Source organism: Callospermophilus lateralis, chromosome 3 (assembly GCF_048772815.1).
Source record: "Callospermophilus lateralis isolate mCalLat2 chromosome 3, mCalLat2.hap1, whole genome shotgun sequence".
NCBI lineage: Eukaryota > Metazoa > Chordata > Mammalia > Rodentia > Sciuridae > Callospermophilus > Callospermophilus lateralis.
In genome coordinates, this window is record NC_135307.1 from 66,731,069 (window position 1) to 66,753,990 (window position 22,922).

General features: G+C 36.7%; 3 protein-coding genes across 6 annotated transcripts in view; 1 reads left to right on the top strand and 2 right to left on the bottom strand.

The window, feature by feature from the left end:
* The window catches only part of Zbtb25 (zinc finger and BTB domain containing 25), a 37,595-nt gene extending 22,236 nt beyond the window's left edge, over positions 1–15,359 (top strand). The window contains exons 4-5 of one of the 3 annotated variants that reach the window (XM_076850385.1): positions 2,376–2,409; positions 15,287–15,359. In XM_076850385.1, coding sequence (XP_076706500.1) covers positions 2,376–2,402 — 27 coding nt within the window. In that variant the 3' untranslated portion in view covers positions 2,403–2,409; positions 15,287–15,359. Of the gene's footprint in view, positions 1–2,375; positions 3,601–15,286 lie in introns of those variants that run through there. The other 2 variants (XM_076850383.2, XM_076850382.2) reach the window with 2 other exon arrangements.
* Akap5 (A-kinase anchoring protein 5) lies at positions 11,796–13,082 on the bottom strand. The gene has a single exon (XM_076848330.1). The coding sequence runs from the start codon at positions 13,080–13,082 to the stop codon at positions 11,796–11,798; it is 1,287 nt and encodes a 428-aa protein (XP_076704445.1).
* Positions 15,360–20,347: 4,988 nt separating the features above from the next.
* Mthfd1 (methylenetetrahydrofolate dehydrogenase, cyclohydrolase and formyltetrahydrofolate synthetase 1) overlaps positions 20,348–22,922 on the bottom strand; it is a 68,108-nt gene continuing 65,533 nt past the window's right edge. For both annotated transcript variants that reach the window (XM_076850377.2, XM_076850378.2), the window contains exons 27-28: positions 22,073–22,166; positions 20,348–20,569 (exon numbers count right to left, since the gene is read on the bottom strand). In XM_076850377.2, coding sequence (XP_076706492.1) covers positions 22,077–22,166 — 90 coding nt within the window. In that variant the 3' untranslated portion in view covers positions 20,348–20,569; positions 22,073–22,076. The remainder of the gene's footprint in view (positions 20,570–22,072; positions 22,167–22,922) is intronic.

Consider the following 22,922-nt stretch of genomic DNA (forward strand, 5'->3'; position numbering starts at 1 on the left):
GGGTGTTGTGGTACACACTGTAACCCCACTAACCCCAATTACTCAGAAGGCTACAGCAGGGGCATTACAAGTTTAAAGTCTGTCTGTGTGATATAGCAAGATCCCATCTCAAAAAAAAAAAAAAAAGGCAAGCAAGCAGATGCTCTTTCCTTGGTCCTTCCCCCCCCCCCCCTTGGTCCTTTAATATTCTGTCTTACAGTGTGGAAAGTGTTGTTGACTTCATTTTATTGGAAAAAAAAAAATCCCAAAAGCTGAATTCCAGATAACCAGTAACTGTTTTCTTTTTTCATTCATCAGGCATTTTTAAAATAACTGTCATAAGCCTAACACTGGGCCCTGAGAGTTTTTTCTTTTTTCTTTTTCTTTCTTTTTTTTTTTTTTTTGGTACAAGGGATTGAACTCGGGTACTTGACCACTGAGCCACATCCCCAGCCCAATTTGATATTTTATTAGAGACAGGTCTCATTGAATTGCTTAGCATCTCACCATTGCTAAGGCTGACTTTAAACTTGGGATCCTCCTGTCTCAGCCTCCTGAGCAGCTGTGATTACAGGCGTGCACCACCGTGCCTGGCTGGTTTTTTGTTTTCTTTAAGACATGATTCCTCACTAAAATTTTTAAAGTTCTTGTATGTAAAGCCTTTTGTTATGACCATATCATCTGCAAAATAGAACTATGCTTTTAGAAAGTATTCTAATAATGTAGGTTTGCTTAATGATTATCATTCTTAAAACTGGAAATGCCATGTGTTTTTTCATCTGTATATCAGGCAAATACTAAGTAGGCATTTTCCGAATGGGTCAGCTTTAAATTTTCTCTTCTTTTCAAATCTTACATATAGTTTTTTTTCTTGGAAAAAAAAATAGACATTTTCAGTATTTGTCCTTATGAGTGTATTATCAAAATGTAATGTCTAATAAGTAGTCTGCCTTATAAGAAAACCAAAATTCTTGATCTGTAATTTTTGAGATTCTTCTTTCTTGCTCTGGCTTTCTGATTTCCTACCTGTAAAATAAGTACACGTAATACCTACCTCATAGGGGTGTTGTGAGGATTTGTATTAAAGTTGTGTTAAATTCTGTTAGTATTAATGATTAAAAAACAACCATAAAGAGAAAACTACATTTATTCTGTGACTAAAAATATAACCAATATTTCAGCTTACAAATTCTAGAACATGTTAGAAGCAGTCGTGTACTATTTAATATTCAATAATTAATTAACAAAACTCATTTTTTACAAATAACAAAATTGCTCGAATTCTTATTCTACTGTAACAATTTCGCTTTAGCCTTCAGCAAAGAAGATAGGCTTTTGGCATTATTGGGAATAAAATCTTGCCAATTTCAGCTTTATTAGAAGTTTCTCCAAATGTGTTTTTTTCACATAGGAAATGGAACAAAGATAATGAAGAAATAACCATTCATTTTTTTGATGAAGATGATTTTAATAATAAATAGGAATAGAAAATGGAGTAAGGATATTACATGGTACTTCATTAATATTACTTTAAAATAGTATTAAAATAATTTTCACTAAAAACTGAAGGAAATATATATTATGGAAAAAGATAATCTGGAGAGTGTATAACTCCATTAAAATTTATTTGTACAGGCAAATGTTTGATGTTGTAACTCAGATTCTTGATGATCAATATCTATTTTTTTTGTAGTAATTGAGGTAAAAATAGGCCATGTCAGAGTTTTCATAATGTAACTTGTGTCTTTGTATGTTTTAAACTGAATGTAGGTCTTTCGCATTGTATTACAATTAATTTTTAAATTCTTAAGAGTGAAATGTGTAAATATGCTCTGCTATACTTACTTTTTTTTTTTTTTTTTTTTTTTTTTTTTTTTTAAACTGGTAAGGTTTTACTGTCCCATACCTGGATGTCTTAGATCCGAAACTGTGATTATTATCAAGACCTGGAAAAATGTTTTTTGCTTCAACATGTGTCTGTACAACACTTGATTACCTAGTAGATATTGCTCCAGTGCAATTGACATTAAGTGTCATCAATTATATTTTGTGCCAAAAAAGCTCATTTAGTCAAAATCAAAATATAAATAAAATATTTTAAAAGAAAGTTGAACTATAAATGTTTGCATAATAATAAAGGACATACTGAAAAAATCTTAAAATTATAGGTAATTCATAGCAAATGCAGGAGACTAAAATTAATAATACGTTGTATAATTAACCCTTTCACCTAATGTACTATGAATTTGCTTCAGAAACATTCTTTTAGAAAGTTTTGTATTCTTCAGTTGGAATAGAAACAATAGATTCTATGTACTTTATCAAGACAAATTAATGTAATTTGTAAACAAAACCTTTTATTAGCTCAGCTTATAGGTTGTGTTCTTATTTTACAGCAGTCCTGCCAAATATTGTCTTCCTAGTGTTGAGGTAAGTAGTCTTTGTGCTGGGTAACATTTTGGAGGTGTAATGCAAAAAAGTATCAGTGAACCCTGTTTTTCCCAACCATAATCTGCGGTAAAAGAAAAGGGGTATCCTAATCAAATAAGTGCCTTCCAACTGCCATTTCTGCAAAGAAAGGTAATAAATGTCTAGTCATTTCCCACAAGTTTCTTTGCTCCTATCTTCCCTAATTTACATTATATCTCCTTGCCCCCAGTAACATAATCTACATCAGCAGTTCTCAACCATATGTCAGTCTGAATGGGATTCTCCAGTGAAAAGGAACCAACAGGAGATAGAAAGATGTGATAGATATATAGATGTGTTACAAGAAATTGGCTCATGCATTTATGGAATTGAGAAGTCCCAACATCTATATTTTGCAAACTGAGAAACAGGGAAGCCAATGGTGTAGCTCTAGTGTGGTCCAAAGGCCTCGAAACCAGTAGAGCTAATGGCAGAAGTTCCAGTTCAAAATTGGGCAGGCTTGAGACCCAAGCCAGTATTTCAGTATTCATCCAAAGACAGGAGATCAGTATCCTAAATAAAAAAAAAAAAAAAAAAATGCTTACAGACACCCAGAATACTGTTTCACTAAATATATGAATACTTCATGATCCAGTCAAGTTGAGACATTAACCAGCACACACAGATATCCCCCTCTCCATGGTAACATCTGGCAGTATGGAGATGGTTTTGGTCATCTACTGAATAGGAGATAAGGGAAGGTTGCTACTGGCATTTAATGGGTGTCAGTCACGGATGCTGCTAAAAATCTTACAGTACAGAAGACAGCCTCCCACAATGAAGAACTACCCAGCTCAGTGTCCGTGGAGCTGAGATTGACCAACCCTGGTGTAAAAGCTTAATGTAAGTTTTGTGGTAGTTGTCAGGAATTAAAGAATGCAAAGAAACTTATTTTAAGATTTCTATCCCAATTATTTTTGAAGTTAATTATTATTTTAATGGAGTATGTGATATGTTTGTTGTGAAGTGAATTCTATTTGTATTATCCTATCCCCCAGATTATAAAAAATTAAAAATGTGATTATTTAAAAATCAGAGGTGTATTAATTGGGACAGTTTTAAATCTATTCATATACTATTTGAATGAAATAATTGTGTCTCTAAATTCTCTTGGTGAAATTCAAATGGGATTGTAGGTTATAATTTTGTAAATCTTGGGGGCTGGGGTTGTGGCTCAGCGGTAGAGTGCTCGCCTACCATGTGTGAAGCACTGGGTTCCATCCCCCGCGCCACATAAAAATAAAATATTGTGTACACCTATAACTAAAAAATAAATATTTAAAAAAATTTTTTTGTAAATTTTCAATTGGCCAAAAGGTGGCACCAGTGTACTTTTTAAAAATGCACCAAGTTTGGTGTTACTCTTAATTGTTAGCTACTTCTGGATTTGCCTTTACTTTATAGTCAGGATTTTTCTAATATTTTCAAGTTAGGTATTACAATATCTTAACATCCCTCTTTGATTAGGGTGCCTCCACTTTACATGTAAATATATCAGTAGATAACTTTTTAAAGCATCCCACTTTTATTTTAATATTGAGCATTTCTAAGGATTTTTACAAGTCATTAACCAAAGGTCATGGAGTTTTGGTCCAGTCATGTTGGCTCTTCTGATCAGGTGTCAAATTCAGTTGATGTTTTGCTGGTGAAAGGATTTGAGAAAATGGAGACATTTGAGAAAATGATTCCTTGCTTTTTTTTTTTTTTTTTTTTTTTTTTTTCACATCCACAATCTGAGGTAGACCATTTAATTTCTTTTACAACTATGGTTCAGCAACTCACTACAATGGTATTGTTTTTATTCTTCCTCATTTCCTTCCATCTAGTTCTAGTCTGAGTAAGCTGAGAATTCCTTTCTCTTTAATAGAATCCTCTTACCCTCAGCTCTTCTTGCCTTCCAAAAATTAGTGAATGTCCGTCTTTTAAATTTGTTCCCATTTCTACTACAAGGTTATTGTTAGTTTTCTCGTAGAACTTAATACCTAGCCACCAATTGCTTTCCTGTTTTATTTAACAGTTGATGAGCCAACTTGGAAAATGAACCCATTTCCCTTAGATAAATTTTCTTCCAGTGTTTATACAATGTTATACTTTTTCCATTGAAACAACTTGGTGATACCATATTAAAATAACAGAAATAAAGTATCCCTTTACCATTGTCCTTTACTGTCAGAAGTCTGAAGGAGTAGCAGTGCACTGGGAGGGATTCCTTGTACACAGCACTAGTCCCTTCCCTTCTCAGAGCCAGGGAGAGGCTTATGGAAGGAGGCAGCTGGAGAAGGTGTCCCTTACCAGCTATAGTTGTGTTTTTACTGAGTTTCAGGAAGGTCCCACATGAGATTTGTGTGTACCTAGTGAGTCTTTGAAGAATGAGACCTTATGAATTTAGCCTGTTTTTCTGAAGACATATGTGTAGGTTAAAAACAAAACAAAGGAATGGGAGAAGGGAGGGACTGAGATTTGTAGAAACTGCTTTGTAGGGAAGGAAATCTAAATAAACTGTAGTGGTTCTTCAGCAAATATTCATGTGTTAACTTTTTGAATGAGAAAATGAAACATTTGCATAAGGAAGGGGAAAGGTCTTTAAATGCAGACCAAAGATTCCAGAGAAATGATATAAAAATTTTTCTTAGCCAGTCAGTTCTCATTTCTGAACACTTCCCCTTTCTCACAAATATGCAGTCTCATACTATGAGTGAAGTGGTTCCTGTCCTCTTTTTTCCAACCACAGTATTTTAAAGTATGGGAGACATATAAAGGGAAGACTTTTTTTTATTATTATTATTTTACGCATCTCTTTGTAGACCTCTCAAACTTTGATGGCTACACTCAGCCACCATGATGGCCCTGCAGATTATGTGTAAATACACAGATGGTATAGAGGTCATAATAAGTTTAAAGACTTGTCAAAATTTGTTATATGCTACAAATAGGTGGATTTTTTTTTTACTGTTTGTAAAGTATGGATTATGAAAAAAGATGCATACCACTCAGATAAATACAGAAAAGTCTTATTAGAGTTTAACAAAACTTAATGATTGCTATTATTCACAGTTATTCATCATCTTTCAGGAGAAACACATCAGTCAGATATTGAGCACATAAAGAGAACTCAGAAAATTAGATAATTCTATGCAAATTCATGCTGAAATCAGGGAAATAGCTGACAAGGCTATTTGTGATATATTTGGATAAAATATAGAAAATCCCAGTTCATTTTTTTTCATCTGAATTGTGTAGTGACCATTTGTTTTGGCATTCTATACATCTCAGCCTTCTAGCATTTAAGGGCAATTCTACTGTAGTCATTCTGTTAGGAGGATGGAAATACTTCAGTTTTGTATGACACTTAGAGATATTCTGCCTAAATACCTGATTTTGCAAGTGACAATTACACATGAAACCTATGTCCTGAAATTTATACGTGAGGCTATTTGATGAGCACACACATGCATGCCTATAGCTGCATTAGCTATGGTGATGGATCACCAGGGTATCCTAGAGTCCCCTAGTGACCATATTGGCCAGACATTTCTGTGTGACCCAAAGATACAGATGTTAAAGCAGGGATTTGGGGATAAAAGATTTAGATACAGGCTGGGAGTGTGGCTCAGGGCAGAGCATGTGCTTAGCATGCATGAGGTCCTGGGTTCAATCCCTAGCACTTAGGAAGCATAAGCAGTTATTTGCACTCAATCTCCCAGGAGGGCAGAAGTGGAAAACCCTGGTTATGGCCCCAAGTACACCTATGAAAAATATATGAAAGGCTTAATCCTGCCCCATAATTGCAGTGTCATAAAGGTCAAGGCTGAAAGTCCTTTTTAAGTTTAGTTACAAAGCAAATGGTGAGGAAAGTGTTTAGTCTTGCTAATGTACAGAAACCGCTAGAGACTGCTTACCATGGTTATAATAGGTTGAAAATCAGTTTTAAGGCTGGGAGTTTTACAAGCTAGGAGCTATCACCATCTTCTCTAGGTTTTACTTTTTTATGGTGCCTGCACCCAACATTGCTGAGAATTCACTGCAGTTCTGACAGTGTGTCATGTGTACATGTACAAACACACATGTATTCTTTGTAGAGCTCAGGAACAACCTTTGGTAAGCCTAAACTGGAAGTGGGGAAGGAACTCACAAAACAGTTGGAGCCAAGGTGGCTTTAACAGGGATTAGCAGAGTTGCCTGTGAAGACAAGTTTGCAAAAGGTAGTATATATTTCTAGAAATATGTAATTTGATGAAAATTTTAAAAATTTGATAACTGAGCCAGGTGCAGTGGTGCAGTCTGTATTCCCAGTGGTTTGGGAGGCTAAGGCAGGAGGATCGTGAGTTCAAAGCCAGCCTCAGCAAAAGTGAGGCGCTAAGCAACTCAGCGAGACCCTGTCTCTAAATAAAATAAAAAAATTACAGCTGGAGGGGCTGGGATTGTGGCTCAGTGGTAGGGCGCTCACCTAGTATGTGAGAGGCCCTGGGTTTGTTCCTCAGCACCACATAAAAATAAGTAAATAAAATAAAGGTATTATGTCCAACTACAACTAAAAAATAAATATTAAAAAAAAATACAGTTCAGCGTAAAGTGCTCTCCTAGCATGTGAGGCACTGAATTTGATCCTCAGCACCATATTAAAAAAAAATAATAAATAAAATAAAGGTATTGTGTCCATCTACAAAAAAAAAAAAAGACATTAACTGGAACTAGGTTTAGTTTTAGAACTTTGAAGGTACTATCAACTTTTAAATGGGTCGAAGTCTTTCACAGAGCCCAAATATTATTATTGGACTGTAATTAAGAAAAACCAGCATTATGTTAGCAGAATGAATCAGTGTCTTAGTAGTCATATAACTTTTGACACACCCAGCCTTAACAGGTACTACCTGGATAATTTAAGCATTTTTTACATCAAGATGGCTTGATTATTTGGGAAACCATAAAGATCATTAAGAAATCATACATTAATATAATTCAGAAAAGACAACTAATGAGTATATAGCAAGAAAAGATGAAAACTGCCTTTTTTGTTTCTATTATTGTTTTGTTTTGTTAAGCAGCATTGGGGAGCAAACCCAGGACTTCTTGCATTGCTAAGCAAGAGCTCTTACCACTGAGCTACACCCCCAGCCTCCCAAACAATTTTCGTTAAATTCACAGGTGGCCACATTCAGAACTTCCCTTTAGGTTGAATTAGTTAAGAATTCTAGTTCTCTTGCTGAAAGTAGACTCCTTCAGGCACATATTATAAAGTCTATCTGATGCCCAATCAGCTGAGTGGAACTTTTGGTAAGGCTAACTAAGTGGTTTTATCAGTATGATATTTATAGTTTTATGAAGTGAACATAATTTACCATTTTTTAAAGCTGTGGATAAATAAACATTCTTTATTAATAATTAGTATCTAAATTAATTCAGCTTGAAACCTTTTTCTCATAGTATTATTTATTTAATACTAACATCTGATCCACAGTAATACAATACCAATTTTAATGAGAAATACAAAATGGAATTCTTAAGACTTTCAGAATAGCTCATCCACTTAACATTTTTACAGACAATGAACTACTATAAATATGTAACGTTATGCAGGCCTTTTTCTGTACCTAGGCACAATTCAGAATGAATATACTGTTTAACTATTTTGAAACTGCTAGTGTATTCAGATGACACTTTCCCCCACACAACCCAAAATTACTCTCTATGCTTCCCTATCTGGCCTCATGTTGCTGCACTGTCTGTGGCTCTTTGCCTTAACCTCTGTCCCAGCTTCTGCTGTCCTGCTCCCTAAACTGAGCTCTTGGAAAGCAGAGAGCCTGTTCCATTATCAAAATGTTTGGCACGTGTTATGCCTAACAGAGGCTGAATCAAATAGTATTTAATCTGCACACCTAAGTTTTATGTAGCTTCATTCTAATAAATGTAACTAAATAAGGATCATTATTTTAAAAAAATCTTTCATAAAATGTATTATGGAGGATATTTTGAATTGTAAGAAACCTCATGTTACACAATAAAACACAGGAATTTGAAACTAAAGAACTCTAAAACTTAAGGGATTCAGAAATAGCAGGCAGAAAAATCAAACCCTGATGTATTTAATAGCAGATGAAATTAGAAAGTAGACTTTTTTCAGTAAAGTTGATATTAAAAGGATGTTTTCGAACAATAAGATTCTAAAGTCTCACAATTATTTTTTAAATTCTGCTGTAAAATCCTAAAAAAATCTTAACTTTAAAAAGTAAGGCAACTTGAAGTTAGTTAGAAATTTATGGATAAAATTAACTCTGGAATGCATGCGGATTTGACTGGAGCCCTCTCATGATCTCTGAAACAACCTTTAGCAAGATGCTTATTCACATATACTGGTGAAATAATACAAGTTCTCAAAAGTAAATTGGAAAGTTTCTAAGACTCCACTGCATAGTAGCCCAATTAAGATCATTGCAAACTCTGTGCTGTCAAATATATTACCTTGAAAGAAAATTATGCAGACAGCTTTTATATGAAGAACTCCATTTGTGCCACATGCTTATTATTCTTTGAGGTGGAGGAGGTGGCAGGGAACATAATTTCTGTTTGAAAGTTCTTTTGTTTTCTTCTACCTTTACTGGGTACTATTTTTATATCTTGTAAAGTGCTTTAAAAAATGTTAGGTGAATAGTGCTACATAAAATAGAGGAGAATTTTAATATCCTGTGTTGTAAGAAGCAAAGTGAATAATACTTGACTCTTAAAAGGGAGAAGATAATATGCTGAAAAGATTAATAAGAATCTGATAAACTCCCCCAGGCTTGCAAAAAAAAAAAAAAAAATCTGAGTTCAAAGTGAAGCTAAATCCTAGCTAATAAATGTTCATTAAAAGCAATATTTATACCATAGCAGATTTAAATGAAAATATGGTGTTCTTAAGTTTAAGCTTTTTAAATGATCAAATGGTTGTGAAATGAATCAGAACCTATTAATATTCACACAGTATTTTGCATATATGGTAAAATTACTTAAAATAAATACTATTATAATAAAAAATGTTTTATGAGAGACTTCTAGGCCATCCAATTCCTGCTTATTTCTGTAACAACAAAGCAATTTGGATCCCTTTAGAAATTTACTATAATAGGATTTGGCCATGTAACAGATATAATAGATTGAGACCAATTAATTTGAGGATTGTATTTTCAAATAAATACTAGTTATTTAATTCACCAGAAAAGATTGAGGAGAAACCACTTAATAAAGAACACAAGTAAGAGTATACATATCATCATAAAAACAATCATAATGCATTCTAACCAAAATTATATTTATCAAATAACAGTGTGAAACCTAGATATTTCACTATACATATTTAGCTTGTATCTGTTTTTTTTTAAATCCTAAATAAATGTCTAAACCTTCCAAACTGCTTTAAATAATTGATGAATGCTATACTTTTGCTTGTTCATAAGCAATTACTGGAAAATTATAATGCAAGTATATTGGTTTGGAGCAATCCTTGTAATAAATGAAGACAGGATTCTTCAAAATACTATACAATGCACCAACCTTAATCAGGTTTTTAAGTTGTTCATTTTAATATGTGATATTTGCTGGTAGCTTTCTAAGTCTATTAGCACCACATATAGAGAGTTAAAGAGTTTTTCAAAGAATATGACTTAATCTTTAAAAAATAATGGTAGAAGTTGTATAATTAAAAGACAAGGATTTCTTGGGTCATTTTTTTATCTTGCTACTGAAGGAAACTTCCCCACCAATATTATAAACATGAAGGTAGGAAAATCTAGGAGAAATATTTTTGTACTGCAGCAAAGAATCTTACTAATAATATCCATTATTTAAAGGATCCATTATCCTTTAATTCCAAAGTCAGACTAGCTTTCTCTGTCAGAGGTCTCAAAACTTATTTACCAAAAAATGAATTATAGGAAAAATTAGCACATAACTTTGTGTAAGCAATCTTGAAATGACGCAAGTCGTCACCCAGATCATTTAAAAACATCTAATGTGCATCCTTCCTCTAAGATGTTCTTCAACAAACCTTACCATTTATACTTCCATTTTTTCATGTGTTTCAAGTAGTAACACCATAACTCAGTTTAGAAAATGGGAGACTATACAATATGAACCCTAACCTGTGAGGCAAGGAAGTATGTTAGGGTATCGTGGCCATTTCATACAAGAAAACATAGAGGATAGAATTTTCTCCAAAAAACATTGCAATCATTAATGTGATTGAATGCTTCTCTTTAAATAACTGAATAAAATGCAAATGAAGCCCTTCTCGTTTCTGTAAAATATTAGCTGGACTGGAAATTGTGATGAAAAAGTTAATTTTCAATATCCATGTAAAATACGTTTTACTGGTTTCTCTTAACACATAGACACGCTGAAAATATGTACCTTATAAATAACTATACATGGCTCATTCTTGGCCAAGAATAAACAACATTTTCACTAGAATATTATGATTTCCTAGGATCTTTACCATCGGATCTCTCCCCTCCTTGAGGAGAGGTTGGTAAATAAGGTCTTTAAAGAAGAAATTCTTCAAGAAGAACTCTGTGCTGTGACCATTTGTTACTTCTCCTGAATGAAAAGTAATATTCCCCTCATTTTGTTTTCATTGTTTTGTTTTACACTTTTCAGCAGACCAGCCGGTATCGGCTGGTATAAAAATGGATATGTACAGATCTGCTGGGGCTAAAGCAAGGTGGAAAGGGAAACTGTATCCCTTATTTCCACACTATTTGCCTATTTGAAGGATCTCATGAATGGCTTTTGTAAGGGACTTGAGCAAAATGAGAAAACCACTTACGTTTAATTCCAGTATGCATATTATGCATACTCTCTGCTGAAATTAGAAATGCAATATATTTTTTGAGGTAATACTACTGCTGAGGAATATAATAACTATAAAATACACATTCACAAAAATAACTCACCTTATTCACCATTTTAAACAACATAAAAGTGCAGTGTAAAAAAAGTTTTTGAAAACTGAATGCGATGTTACACAGCATTGAACTATTAAAAAGAAATCAGACTTTGTGACATCAGAGAACAGTAAAGAGCTTATGGCATACTGCAGTGCTCAATAAATATTTCCTTCCCCAAACAATCTCCATATGCCATTTTAGTACTCCCTGTATGTCACTTTGTGTTGCAATCTGTGCTGACTTCCTGCAATCCAGAAGTGACTGCATTTCAGTGGTAGAGTTTTATGAACTTGATTTACTCTTTAGCACTTGTAGGCCGGGATTTTACCTTTAATTCCACAAGTGATAAATCTTATTTGTTTCTGAATAAGAAATGCCACAAATGTATAAATGGTTAAGCTTTTCTTCCTTGACCTGGAAATTAAGTCACTGTAGGAGAGTGTTTATCTTATTATCATCAGAGGCCATTTCATTAACCAGCTGTTCTATAGACAACTGGATAGCATTCCTGACAAGAGAAGAAGCTGTTTCTATTAAGAGTGTTTCATATTGTTCTGGAGTTCTACCCTCAAAACCACTATCATTAGCAAAAACCCCTACTTGCTCATTTTCTATTGAAATTAAGAATTGCTTAGGGACATTTTTAGATTTCTTAATATCAAATTCACTGATTTCAGTGTCTGTAATAATAATAGCAATTGGCTCCATTCTTTTGCTTTCTTCTGATTTGAATTTCTCTGCATTGATCCCATTTTCTTTTAGATCTGATTCCTGGCTCAATTCAGTATCTTTTGGCTTATTCTCTTCAGCTGCCATCTCTCTACTTTCATAGTCTTCACAGTATGGTCTACTTTCTAGAACACTGTTACTGGATTCTTCCACAGTTTTCTGATCTGGGATTGCAGGTGATGGAGGAACATCAGAAGCCACTAGTTGCTGGTTGTCTGTTTCTGAACTTGCAAGCTGGCTTGCTTGTTGGGGTTGAACACTTTGTTTTTCTTCAATCATTTCAATTTCTTTTTCAAGGATTAGAGTTCCTGTTTGAATAGCAGAATGCCCATTATCTAATTCAAGTTCTACTGAAATCACATTCTCTCCAGATGTTATGGTGCTGTTCACATTTGATTCACAGACCTCATCACCATCTTTGTGCAGGACGCCTTCACTTAGGTCCTGGGCTGACTTAGCCTTTGTTGCCTGGTCATTTAATTGGGTCTGAGTTTGTATATCCAACCCTTCAGCCTCTTTTTGGACTTTGATGGTGCAGTCTGAGTCTTCTGTAATTCTGGAATGATTACTTCTTTGTGCACCTTTTGAGAATTTTATGCAGGGAATCTTAATTCTGGATTTTACCTTTTTCTTAGGAAGATCAGTATCCTCATCCTTTATTTCAGGTTGCACTTCAGCCTTAAATGACTTTTGCTGCTTTGAAGAATCTGACCTTTTCCTGTGTGTTACTAGACGTTTGATTGAGGCCCAGGTGCCCCCTGGGTGCTGTGGCTGATCAGAAGCTCCTGCTTCTACCGGACACTCCCTTGCCACATTGGCAGCCTCAGAGACAGCTTTGGGCTTCGCTGCCTTGACTGTTTTCTTTCTTCTCTTGAAGCAAAGAATGGATGTTTTTTCCTCATGTCTTTCATTCTGAGGACTGACTTCTGCTAATTTCATTTCATCCGTATTTTCTACTTGAATTTCAGAAACTGTGGTCTCCATATTTACACCACACTCTTTCATTCTCTAGAAAACTATATTATTTCTTCCTTAGGCAGCCTTTTAGGGCAAACCGGTGGACAAAAATATTCACACTGAGTAAAATCTCTCCCGGGTATATTCATTCCTTTCATCCTACTTTATACGGTTGTTTTAGGGCTTTCTCTAGTATACAGATGCCTCATTTCTCTATTGGTTGCAATTTCTTTTTTAATTTCTTCATGAAAGGTCTTCTATTTTAAGACCAACCTGATGAGAATAAAAAAATAGTATTTTATTTGACCATGAGAATATTATTTTCTGTGAACATTATTTCAGTTGAATGTAGATTCTACTGGGCATGTTTTCCATATAGTAACTTCCTAAATGACTAAAGAGTAGAAATTGGGGTCTACTTTTGCCCTACCAAAAATATTTTGATATAAATATGTATTTTCTTTTTGTGAAAATTTCATTTTGGATTACTCTGCAAGTCTGATATTGTCAATTCTTTAGTTGCGCTTGTCTTCATGAATTATTAAAGACCGTAAATTGTAAGTTTAGCAAACAACAACTACAAACAACAAAAAACAGTGAAGGGCAGGATGACAAATAATCTAATATAAAGAATTTTGAAGCTGCAAAGGACATCAGAGATTACTTGAGGTCATTCAAGTCCAGCCAGATGACAATATTGAGCTCCAGAGGGGGCACTTGGCTTATAGAAAGCCAAACAGGCAGATAAGGTCATAGCCATAGTTGGAAGATTTTGACTCTCTAGAGTTCTTTGTACCATAAGGTTTCTGTTCTAAAAATGTATATTCTATCAAGAAGGTGCTAGTTTTCATATATACTCTTAGGAAAATTTAACATCACTGTCAATCTCCATTCTCAAATTAGTTCTATAACTTTGGTGTTTCACTTAAGTGTTTGATGTTCATACTTTTTCCACTGTGGTATGCACATAGTTGGAGGTTGGTACAAGTTAATGATAATAGCTGACATATGTTCAGCAACTCTTGTGTATTAGTCCATGCTGAGCACTTTTACATACATCTCTAACCTGAACCAGGATATTACCAAATGAGTGGGTGGTAGTATCTCTGACTACAGATGAAACAGCTTTCTTAAGATTACAAAGTTAGGTAACAGGCTCACATTCAGCCCAGCACTGCCTGTTTCTAAAACCTATGCTCTGAAACTGGGCTTTAAGAATTTCATCAGAAAACGATTTTTTTCTTATCTGCAATAAATCCATTAGTCAAATTTTAAAAAATTGTTTAATGGTCATTTAATTAACCATAATGCAGCCCATCAACTCGTAACTGAACCTAGACTGAGTTCTTATTATTTTAAAACCAAGCTTTTGAAAGTCTTTATTTTTTGGTTCTGGAACCAATTTAAAAGCCAAATATAAATTGATAAGTCATGCAATTGGCAAATTGATAGGCTAAACAAAAATATGAAGGAGTATTTAAAATTAATCCACAGAGTAGTATGATAGCATCAAAGAATGCAGATATGAAGTGATTACCTAACAAAAAATCCTATAAATTTTAGTTGGTATCCTAAAATAGGCAAGTGAATTCTTATAACTGTTTTTTATGTAAATCCTAAATGAAGTTTCATTTGGGTAGCCCTTGGTGTTGTGAACTGGAATGCTGGAAAATCAGTTTATGATCTAAGGAAATATATTTTTAGGTTCAGTATGGCATACTTCATGCTTCTAAGACAAAGTCATTCTAGAATGATGGCAGAAAATATGAACATTTTACAGTATCTTTCACACATAATGCTTCAATCAGCACCAGAACCTCAGCTGATTGTAACTCAAGTCTTCTCATCTCTTGTGTATTCTCAGAGCTTAAGCATGTTTAGTAAGCAGAGGATGTATTACTAATAGAAATATTGAAAATAGATTATTTTTAAGAATGTATCATTAGAAACTAACCTGAATTGCCCTAAGACAACTGCTTGTAAAGCTCACTTGAGTGTATATCATGCTGTAGAAACAAACACCCAAACAGAAGCCTAACAGAAATGGGGGTGGGGGAGGGCGGGAGGCAGTCTGTAGACATTAAAACTTAGAAGAATGTTAGATTGCTAATGACTCGTCCTTAACCTGCAAGGGTAGCTTCACTGACTCAGGAAACCTTAAAGCCCCCGTTGTTTACCGAATCTTATGTCTAATGCCACAGAAAACACCACCTCCCCTCTATCCCTTGCAGCAAAGAGCAACCACTACCTGAGGAAAGCAAAGCATCTTTCCCGAGCACCAGATATGGACCACGAAGCTTCCTTCTGCAGGAAGGAATCTCTCTGGCTTGATACCCTTTATGGCAGGATATGGAGCGCGCAGGATAAAGTACTCAAAAAGGAAAATGTCGGGGGCGTGGAACAGATAACCAAGCTTCAAGCTATCTGTAAAATTATAATGGTCAGGAATCTCAAGTCACATTTTCCAAAACAGGGTAAAGGAGAGGGAAAAAATACCATAACCCATGCTTCTGGTACTAGCGGTAAAGCGAAGTGGGTAGGTGGGAGACGCCTGCGGACTAATGACCTTCTAGGTTCTCACTCCTGGCCATCTCGGAGGACCCGGATCCCCCTTGTAGTGAGGGCACTTCCCACCCACTCTGCCGCACAGGAGGTGAGCCGACCTGACACTTCACCGACCCACCGCCTCCGCAGCCTTCTAACCTGCCTTCACTTACCGTTAGCGCTGGCGTGAACTCCACTGCTGAGGTCGGGCAATCTTGCGCAGCACTGCGCCCAGCCAGCCTGGGAGCCACCTCGCACCCTGAGCAAACAGCCCTCTGCAGAGGGACTGCAGCCAGGCTGCGCCCCTTCCCCAGCAGCTTGGAGATTGACAGCCGGCCTCACCAATGCGCGAGGAGCGGCGGGGCGGGGCGGGAGGCGAGGCGGGGCAACCATAGGGGCGGGGGCGCTGGGAATGGGGGATCCACCTGTGAATAGTTTACAGCCCGCTGGAGAGCTCCCTTCTGGATCGTAGCCTGGGATGCGAATCCTCCCTGCGGTCTCAAATCAGGGCAAGGGCAGAGGCACCACCGAGAGAGTGGGAAGATGGGGGAGGTGACCAAAGAAGAGAACCCCGCATTTTTCAAAGTAGCAAAATCCTGTTTTAAATTATAGGCACTCCCATTAAATTACCTCCACGAATATTTAAAGACAAGGCAGACGTCTAATTTTAAAAGCAGGATTCAAACTGCATAGAGTAGTGAAGTGTCAGTTGGAAAGAAAATTACATATAAATCCAAACAAAAAGAAACAAAACTTTCCCAGCAGTGGCTTTGAATATGAAGTTGTCATGGTTCTTGCCAAACAGGCTCTCAGACCTGACTCCCAGTAGAAGGAGGTGGAGATGATGATGCGTAGCAACATCTAAGCCAACAAGGTGAGAAGGGCACAGATTGCAGTCCCACCACTTCTTCTTCTTTTTTTTTTTTTTAATAAATATTTTTAAGTTGTAGCGGACACAATACCTTTATTTAATTTATTTATTTATATGTGGTACTGAGGATCAAACGCAGGGTCTCACATATGCTAGGCAAGCACTCTACCCAGAGCCACAACCTCAGCTCCAAGTCCCACCACTTTTAATAACTTACATATATTTCCTAAAATAAGTTGAAATAGCTTTAAGTTGCTTATTTACTGTTAATCACATTCATTATGTGATTAACTTTGTCTCTCTTAATTAAGCAGGAGTGGAAGAGAGGACATTTCTTACTATTCCAGTCTGTCAAAAGGTTCAGGCATTTTCTACCTTCCTGCCGGATGGCCTATGTTATTTTCATGGATTTTCTGAGCGTTTACCTAAACATGGTTCTAGTCGTGGTTAAAAGCTGCACAAGTATTTATTTGTAAACACAAAGCACGAATGTAACACCCAATGAAAGCTTAGGATGACTTGCTTTGGGAGCACTCCTGGGAGCTCCAGCTGTGAGGTCCAGCCTCCTCCCTGAATCTTTCCAGCAGAACCTCCAGATGGTGGAAGGAAGAACTCCTGAAAAACAGCAGCACTTCTTTCTTCAATGGGACCATCATCTTAGACAGTGTGTGTGTGTGTCCATTTTTGAATGTTTTCCCAGGAACACATTTTACCTTTGTAAGATTTTTTTAATCCTTTTTTTCCCCCAGAGCTGAGGACCAAACCCAGGGCCTTGCGTGTGCTAGGCAAGTGCTCTGCGGCTGAGCTAAATCCCCAACCCCACTTTGTAAGATCACTCCACCAAGACTTATTAAGGAACAAACTGCACAAAAACAAACTGAAGCTGGGCACAGCAGTCCACGCCTGTAATCCCAGTGGCTCAGGGGGCTAAGGCAGAAAGATTGCAAGTTCAAAGCCAGTCTCAGCAACTTAATGAGGCACTTAGCAACTCTTCAAGAACCTGTCTCTAATTGCAATATAAAAAAAGGACTGGGGATGTGGCTCAATGGTTGAGTACCTCTGGGTTCAATCCCTAGTACCCCCCCAAAAAACAAACAAATAATCCAACAAAGCTGAATTGAAGTTGTCAGGATCTTAAATTTGCAGATAAGAGCTGTAAAGCAGGAAACCCATAAACATCTATAAGCATCTGAATTAAGAAATTCAGTTTAGCACTGTTTATCCAACAATCATAGGTGTGTGAAAATGGCTTTGATATCTCCTTATGGTCTGCTAACCCCGCTTCTGCCAGTTTTGAAGCTTAAACAAGGCAAAAAAACTGAACTTAGCGGTCCACACCTATAATCCTAGTGACTTGGGAGGTTGAGACCAATCTCAGAAACACACTGAGATCCTGATTCAAAATAAAAATAAAAAGTCTGGGGATGTAGTTCAGTGGCAAAGTGCGCTGGGCTCAAACCCCAGTTCTGCACAAATAAATAAATAAGAGCAAAAAGAAATCCATGCCATTTATAAGCAACTGAGGTTCTGTTACTCATACTCAAACTCCAAGATTCTTCAAATCTAGTGGACCTGAGAATTTGCAGCAATTTTAGGCAACAAATAAGGATGGTTTACCTAGATGAGGACAGGGCAGAATAGCTGTCTTAGTAGAGAGCACTGGGAAATGAAGAAATATTCGTGTTGAATGATATAAAGTCTACCTTAATGACTCGTAGATTTTATTCTATTTGCTTAAAAAAAAAAAAAGTAAAAGGGAGCTGAAAAGCAGTTTGAGGTCAGAGGTAAATTTATCTTGTATTTGAAGGACAAATTAAGAGATTTCTTTGAGGTACATTACAAATAACTTGTCCCTGACTTCTACCACACATAGTCATTCACACTGAGTATAGTACTATAAATAAAATACTGCACTGTGGTTTTTCTTTAGGATTTGACTAGAACCCGATGCCAGATCTATTTTTACAAAATGTATCCAGTACCTCATACATGAAAGAAACCTGTCATCCCTGAATGCACTTAAGTGACAGTTAAGACTGTTGAAATTATTACCCATATCATTGTCTACTACTCTATTAGTAGCTTTGCATTATGTAATAGGAAATGGGCTATAAATGTCTCTCCAATTTGATGAGAAATTACCCTACTTACAGTTTATCATGTAATATCACCAGATATAGTGTGACAATAAAATAGTTTACACATTTATCTGAATCATACCATCATACCATTTCTCCAACTCTGATCACTACCCACCCACAGTCCAGGCCTGAGCTGTGGAAGTGGGTAAGCCCTTCAAGAGTCTTAACATTTCAGAGGTCTTCTGAGAAGAAGTCCTTCAGCCCCTTTCCCTAGCACACCATGAAGTGAAACTGTGGTTCCAATTTGCTGATGGTTGATCTGCCTGGGGGCAGCATGAAAGTTGCAGAGAGCCACCAGAAACCCAACAGCAGTTCTTCTGGAATCTGCTTTAATTGGCAGCACATAAATGTTGCTGACTCTCTTGAATTAAGTGTCTATACATTTTCAACTCACAGCAACAGCCTAGCTGTAAGATGACTAATATGGGGAAGGAACGCAGTCACAGCCCAGAGAACAGTAAGAACAGACACAGGGAAGCAGTGATCAAAAGTAACTCCCTGGGCTGGGGATGTGGCTCAAGCGGTAGCGCGCTTGCCTGGCATGTGTGCGGCCAGGGTTCGATCCTCAGCACCACATACAAACAAGTGTGTCTGCCGAAAACTAAAAAATAAATATTAAAAACAAATTAAAAAAAAAAAAAAAAAAAGTAACTCCCAACCTCAAGGTGAAAACACTGGGCCTTCTCTGGTGACACACATAAGCACTCCACGCACCAATGCTTCTATGGTCTTTAATACAAGTCTTCACTTAACCTGCTGTTATTTGGCTGCTTGTGCCTTGTTTCATTGTGGAAATAGCATCTGTAAGCTGGTACATGTGACACATCTTCTTTATCAAAGACTGAAAAAGCAATTCCACAAAACCCATGCCATCAGGACTGCTCAGCAGCCTTCTAACCTCTATTTCCTCTCTTAGCTTCTTCTACCCTTATCATTCCTTCCTTCAGGAGGGATATGAAAAGGGCACAGCTTACCACCTCTCACAACCTGGCAGGAGTTGCCTTCTAGATAGAGCTTGGAGAGACAGACTGATGGTACAGAAAAGACTTTGGAAACAAAACAACTTACAAGTTCATGGTACAGGCCCTGGCAGTGCAATCTTGCAGTTTGCCTTTCTGTAAAATGGGGATACAAACTTAATTTAGAGATCTATTCTATTATAGTTAATATTTACACATTTTTAAGCAAAGGTTAGCTCTTACTTTGCGATGACAGGTCTCTCACAAGAAAAGTTAGAATATTCTAGGAAAAATTAAATTCTATAGAAAAGCCCAGACATTTAGTAGCAACTCAATAAACAACTGCTGAACCAGCAAGAGTAAAAAGGGTTAACCCATGTCTAGTGCTATGACCATCCTTCCTAAGGACTTAATGGTGCTAATGCTATGATAGAAATGGGAATTCCAAGGAAGCTCAGGGCGAAAACCTATATACGCAATACTTCCCTGGGATGGGGGTGGGAAATGAACAATATAGAAAGGTATTAGATAAAAAGGCAAATCTTCCTCCATACCCTACTTCCACTCTGACCTTCTTAGGTCTCCTGAATCATGTGTCCTTGCAGAGATACACAAGCATGCACATATTCCCCGCTTTAAAAACAACTGATCACAAAGTACATACTGCAATTTGCTTCTTCAGCCCCAGGGGACTGCCCAACAGATGGGTTCAGATAGGATGGCAGTGATACTGCAGCACAGTCTATCAGTGCTGTGATTTACATTTTAACACCAAGATAGCAAAATTATTTTCTTTTTATTCTGTAGAACTTCATTAAAGTAAATAGGTACATGAGCTATGTTAATTTGTACATAATCATGAGAATTAAGGCTGAAAAAAGGCTTGTAGGCAAACTCCCATTATTCATTTCATAAGACCCTCCAGGCAGCGGCTGACTTCTCTCAACTTCCCACCACAGTGGGCCAAACTTTCAAAGTGGCTTCTTGGAGAAGGATGATCTAGAAAGAAAAACAAAGAAATAAATGTTTTCTCTTTGCACCAAAATGTTTCTTCTTTCCTTACACACTGCATTATTCCCCACTCATATTGCTAAAGCTGTTGACATTTACATGCTCTCCCACCAATAGTCTTCTAGGGTCTGCCCATAATAGGTTGGAGAATAATGCATGGCATTTACATGAAGGTTATGTTAATACTGCTCAGGAACACACCAAGCAGTAAGCCAGGACCGCATTTCCAGTAGTTCACATGCCCTCTCAAAGAACACAGTTTCCCTGGCATTGAGCTCAAAGTCTCTCTTCTTAGCATCCTCACCATGACTTAAATGGTTACATTTTGCTTCCATCTGGACCTGTACTTTCTTAAATGATATAAGAGCTTTTATTCTGCCCTTTGATGCCCTTGTCTTTTCTAGCTCTTTCCATCCTCTCTCAAGCCATCCCTCCTCTGGTTCCAGTATGGATTTGTAACTCGAGATCATTTACATAGTAGTACACCTGTTACTGTCAAAATCAGGACTCAATTTCCTAAAACTCACCTTCCTCTTTTCTTGGTTTATTTCCTCATTTTTACAGAGTACATTGCTAAATAATTTCCTAAGAGGAGATGTGGAAGTGGCAAATCTGTGCATATCTGAAAACATCTGGACAGATCTGAATGGGTTAACATAGAGGGAAAGTTATCTTTCCCTGAACTTGGAAGATATTGCGTTGCCATTGTTTAAAAGCCTCTTACTGATGATAAGACAGGTGTTCAGTGTAATTCTCATTTTTTCACAGGCAAATCAGGTTTTGGGTTTTTTTTTTCCTTATTTGGAAAAGATTGTTTAGGATTTTCTTGTTAGATGTTTTTGAAATTTCAATTGGATGTGCCTAGGGATAGCTCACTCATTGTGATTCACCTAAGAACCCAAGGAACTCCTGAACTGGTCCTGTTTTCTTCTTCTTCTTCTTCTTTTATTTTTAAAATATTTTTTTAGTTGCATATAGATACAATACCTTAATTTTATTTGTTTATTTTTATGTGGGATCGAACCCAGTGCTTCACGCATGCTAAGCAAGTGCTCGCTCTACCACTCAGCCACAACCCCAGCCCCATTTTCTTCTTTACTCTGCTTTCTGGGACATTTACTCAACTCCTGCCTTCTGTCTGTTCAAACTTGTTGATACAGATCTCTAGCTGGTCTGGCCTCCAACATGCCATCAACTTTTAGCTCAAGCCTAACCTTCTCTGCTGGCCCTCCATAGTTCATTACAGCAACACTCTCCCCTGCACAGCCAACCCAGGACAAGCCTGCTCTTTTCCTGAAGATGTGTTGAAATACAAATATCTCATTCACTGGCTATTGCTAACTCTCATTCTTGATCTCCTCCCCTCAGTGAAATCCAAAAAGAAATGTTTTGAAAGCATTAAAATTTGAATTTTTACAATTGTTGATTTCTGTAATACTAAATATAGTACAGAGGGAAAGAAAAATAAAACTCTATCCAGTAACAACTTACCTGTTTAAAAGAGTCCATTCACCTGTTCGGTTTCAGGGTCTAAGTCAATGTCATAAAAACAGGGCCGGGTAGGGAGCCCAGGCATTGTACTCATCTAGGATGTAAAACAGCATGAAAAATGAACTTAATGTGATTTTTTTGGGGGGGGTGTGCAGAGTACCATGGATTGAACCTGGGGCACTTTACCACTGAGCCACATCCCCAGCCCCCTTTTTTAAATTTTGAGACAGGGTTTCACTAAATTGCTTAAGGCCTTGCTAAGTTGCTGAGGCTAGCTCCAAACTTGCAATCCTCCTGCCTCAGCCTCCTGAGTAGCTAGGATTACAGGAGTGCACTACTATGTCCAGTACAATCATTACTCTTAAACTTATAGTGCTTATATGTTTATTCTTGCTTCTTTTCTAAAGTCTTGACTTTAATAAATACCTGCTTAGATGCAAATTCACATGGATTGTAAGTGTGAACTTGGTATATTTTTATGTGTAACCATACCCTGTATAATGAACACACACAAGTTCCAAATCAGAACCAGACAGGAAAACAAGTTAGACTGAATTTCTAAAATTTAAGTATAAAAACACTGTTAAGTAGGATGAGTCATCTTCTGTAAAACAAAACATTAATACTCAAGAAAACCTAAATTTTGACATGTGAGCACCAAACAATACACGCTATAGGGATCTGATAACTGGTTTCTATTCCTGTGTTCTGCAAGAGATAAGGACAACTATGGAAAAGAAAAGGACTAGTTTTTAGACCTAGCAGAAAAATCTAGCATACTGCATATTATGAAGACAAGAGGCATGTGCCCACTGGGGTAGATGTGCATGTGCCTGTCAGCAGAAAGCTC

Bases quoted from the DNA above. Each gene is read 5' to 3' on its own strand.
- Akap5 (XM_076848330.1), bottom strand. From the start codon at position 13,082: ATGGAGACCACAGTTTCTGAAATTCAAGTAGAAAATACGGATGAAATG.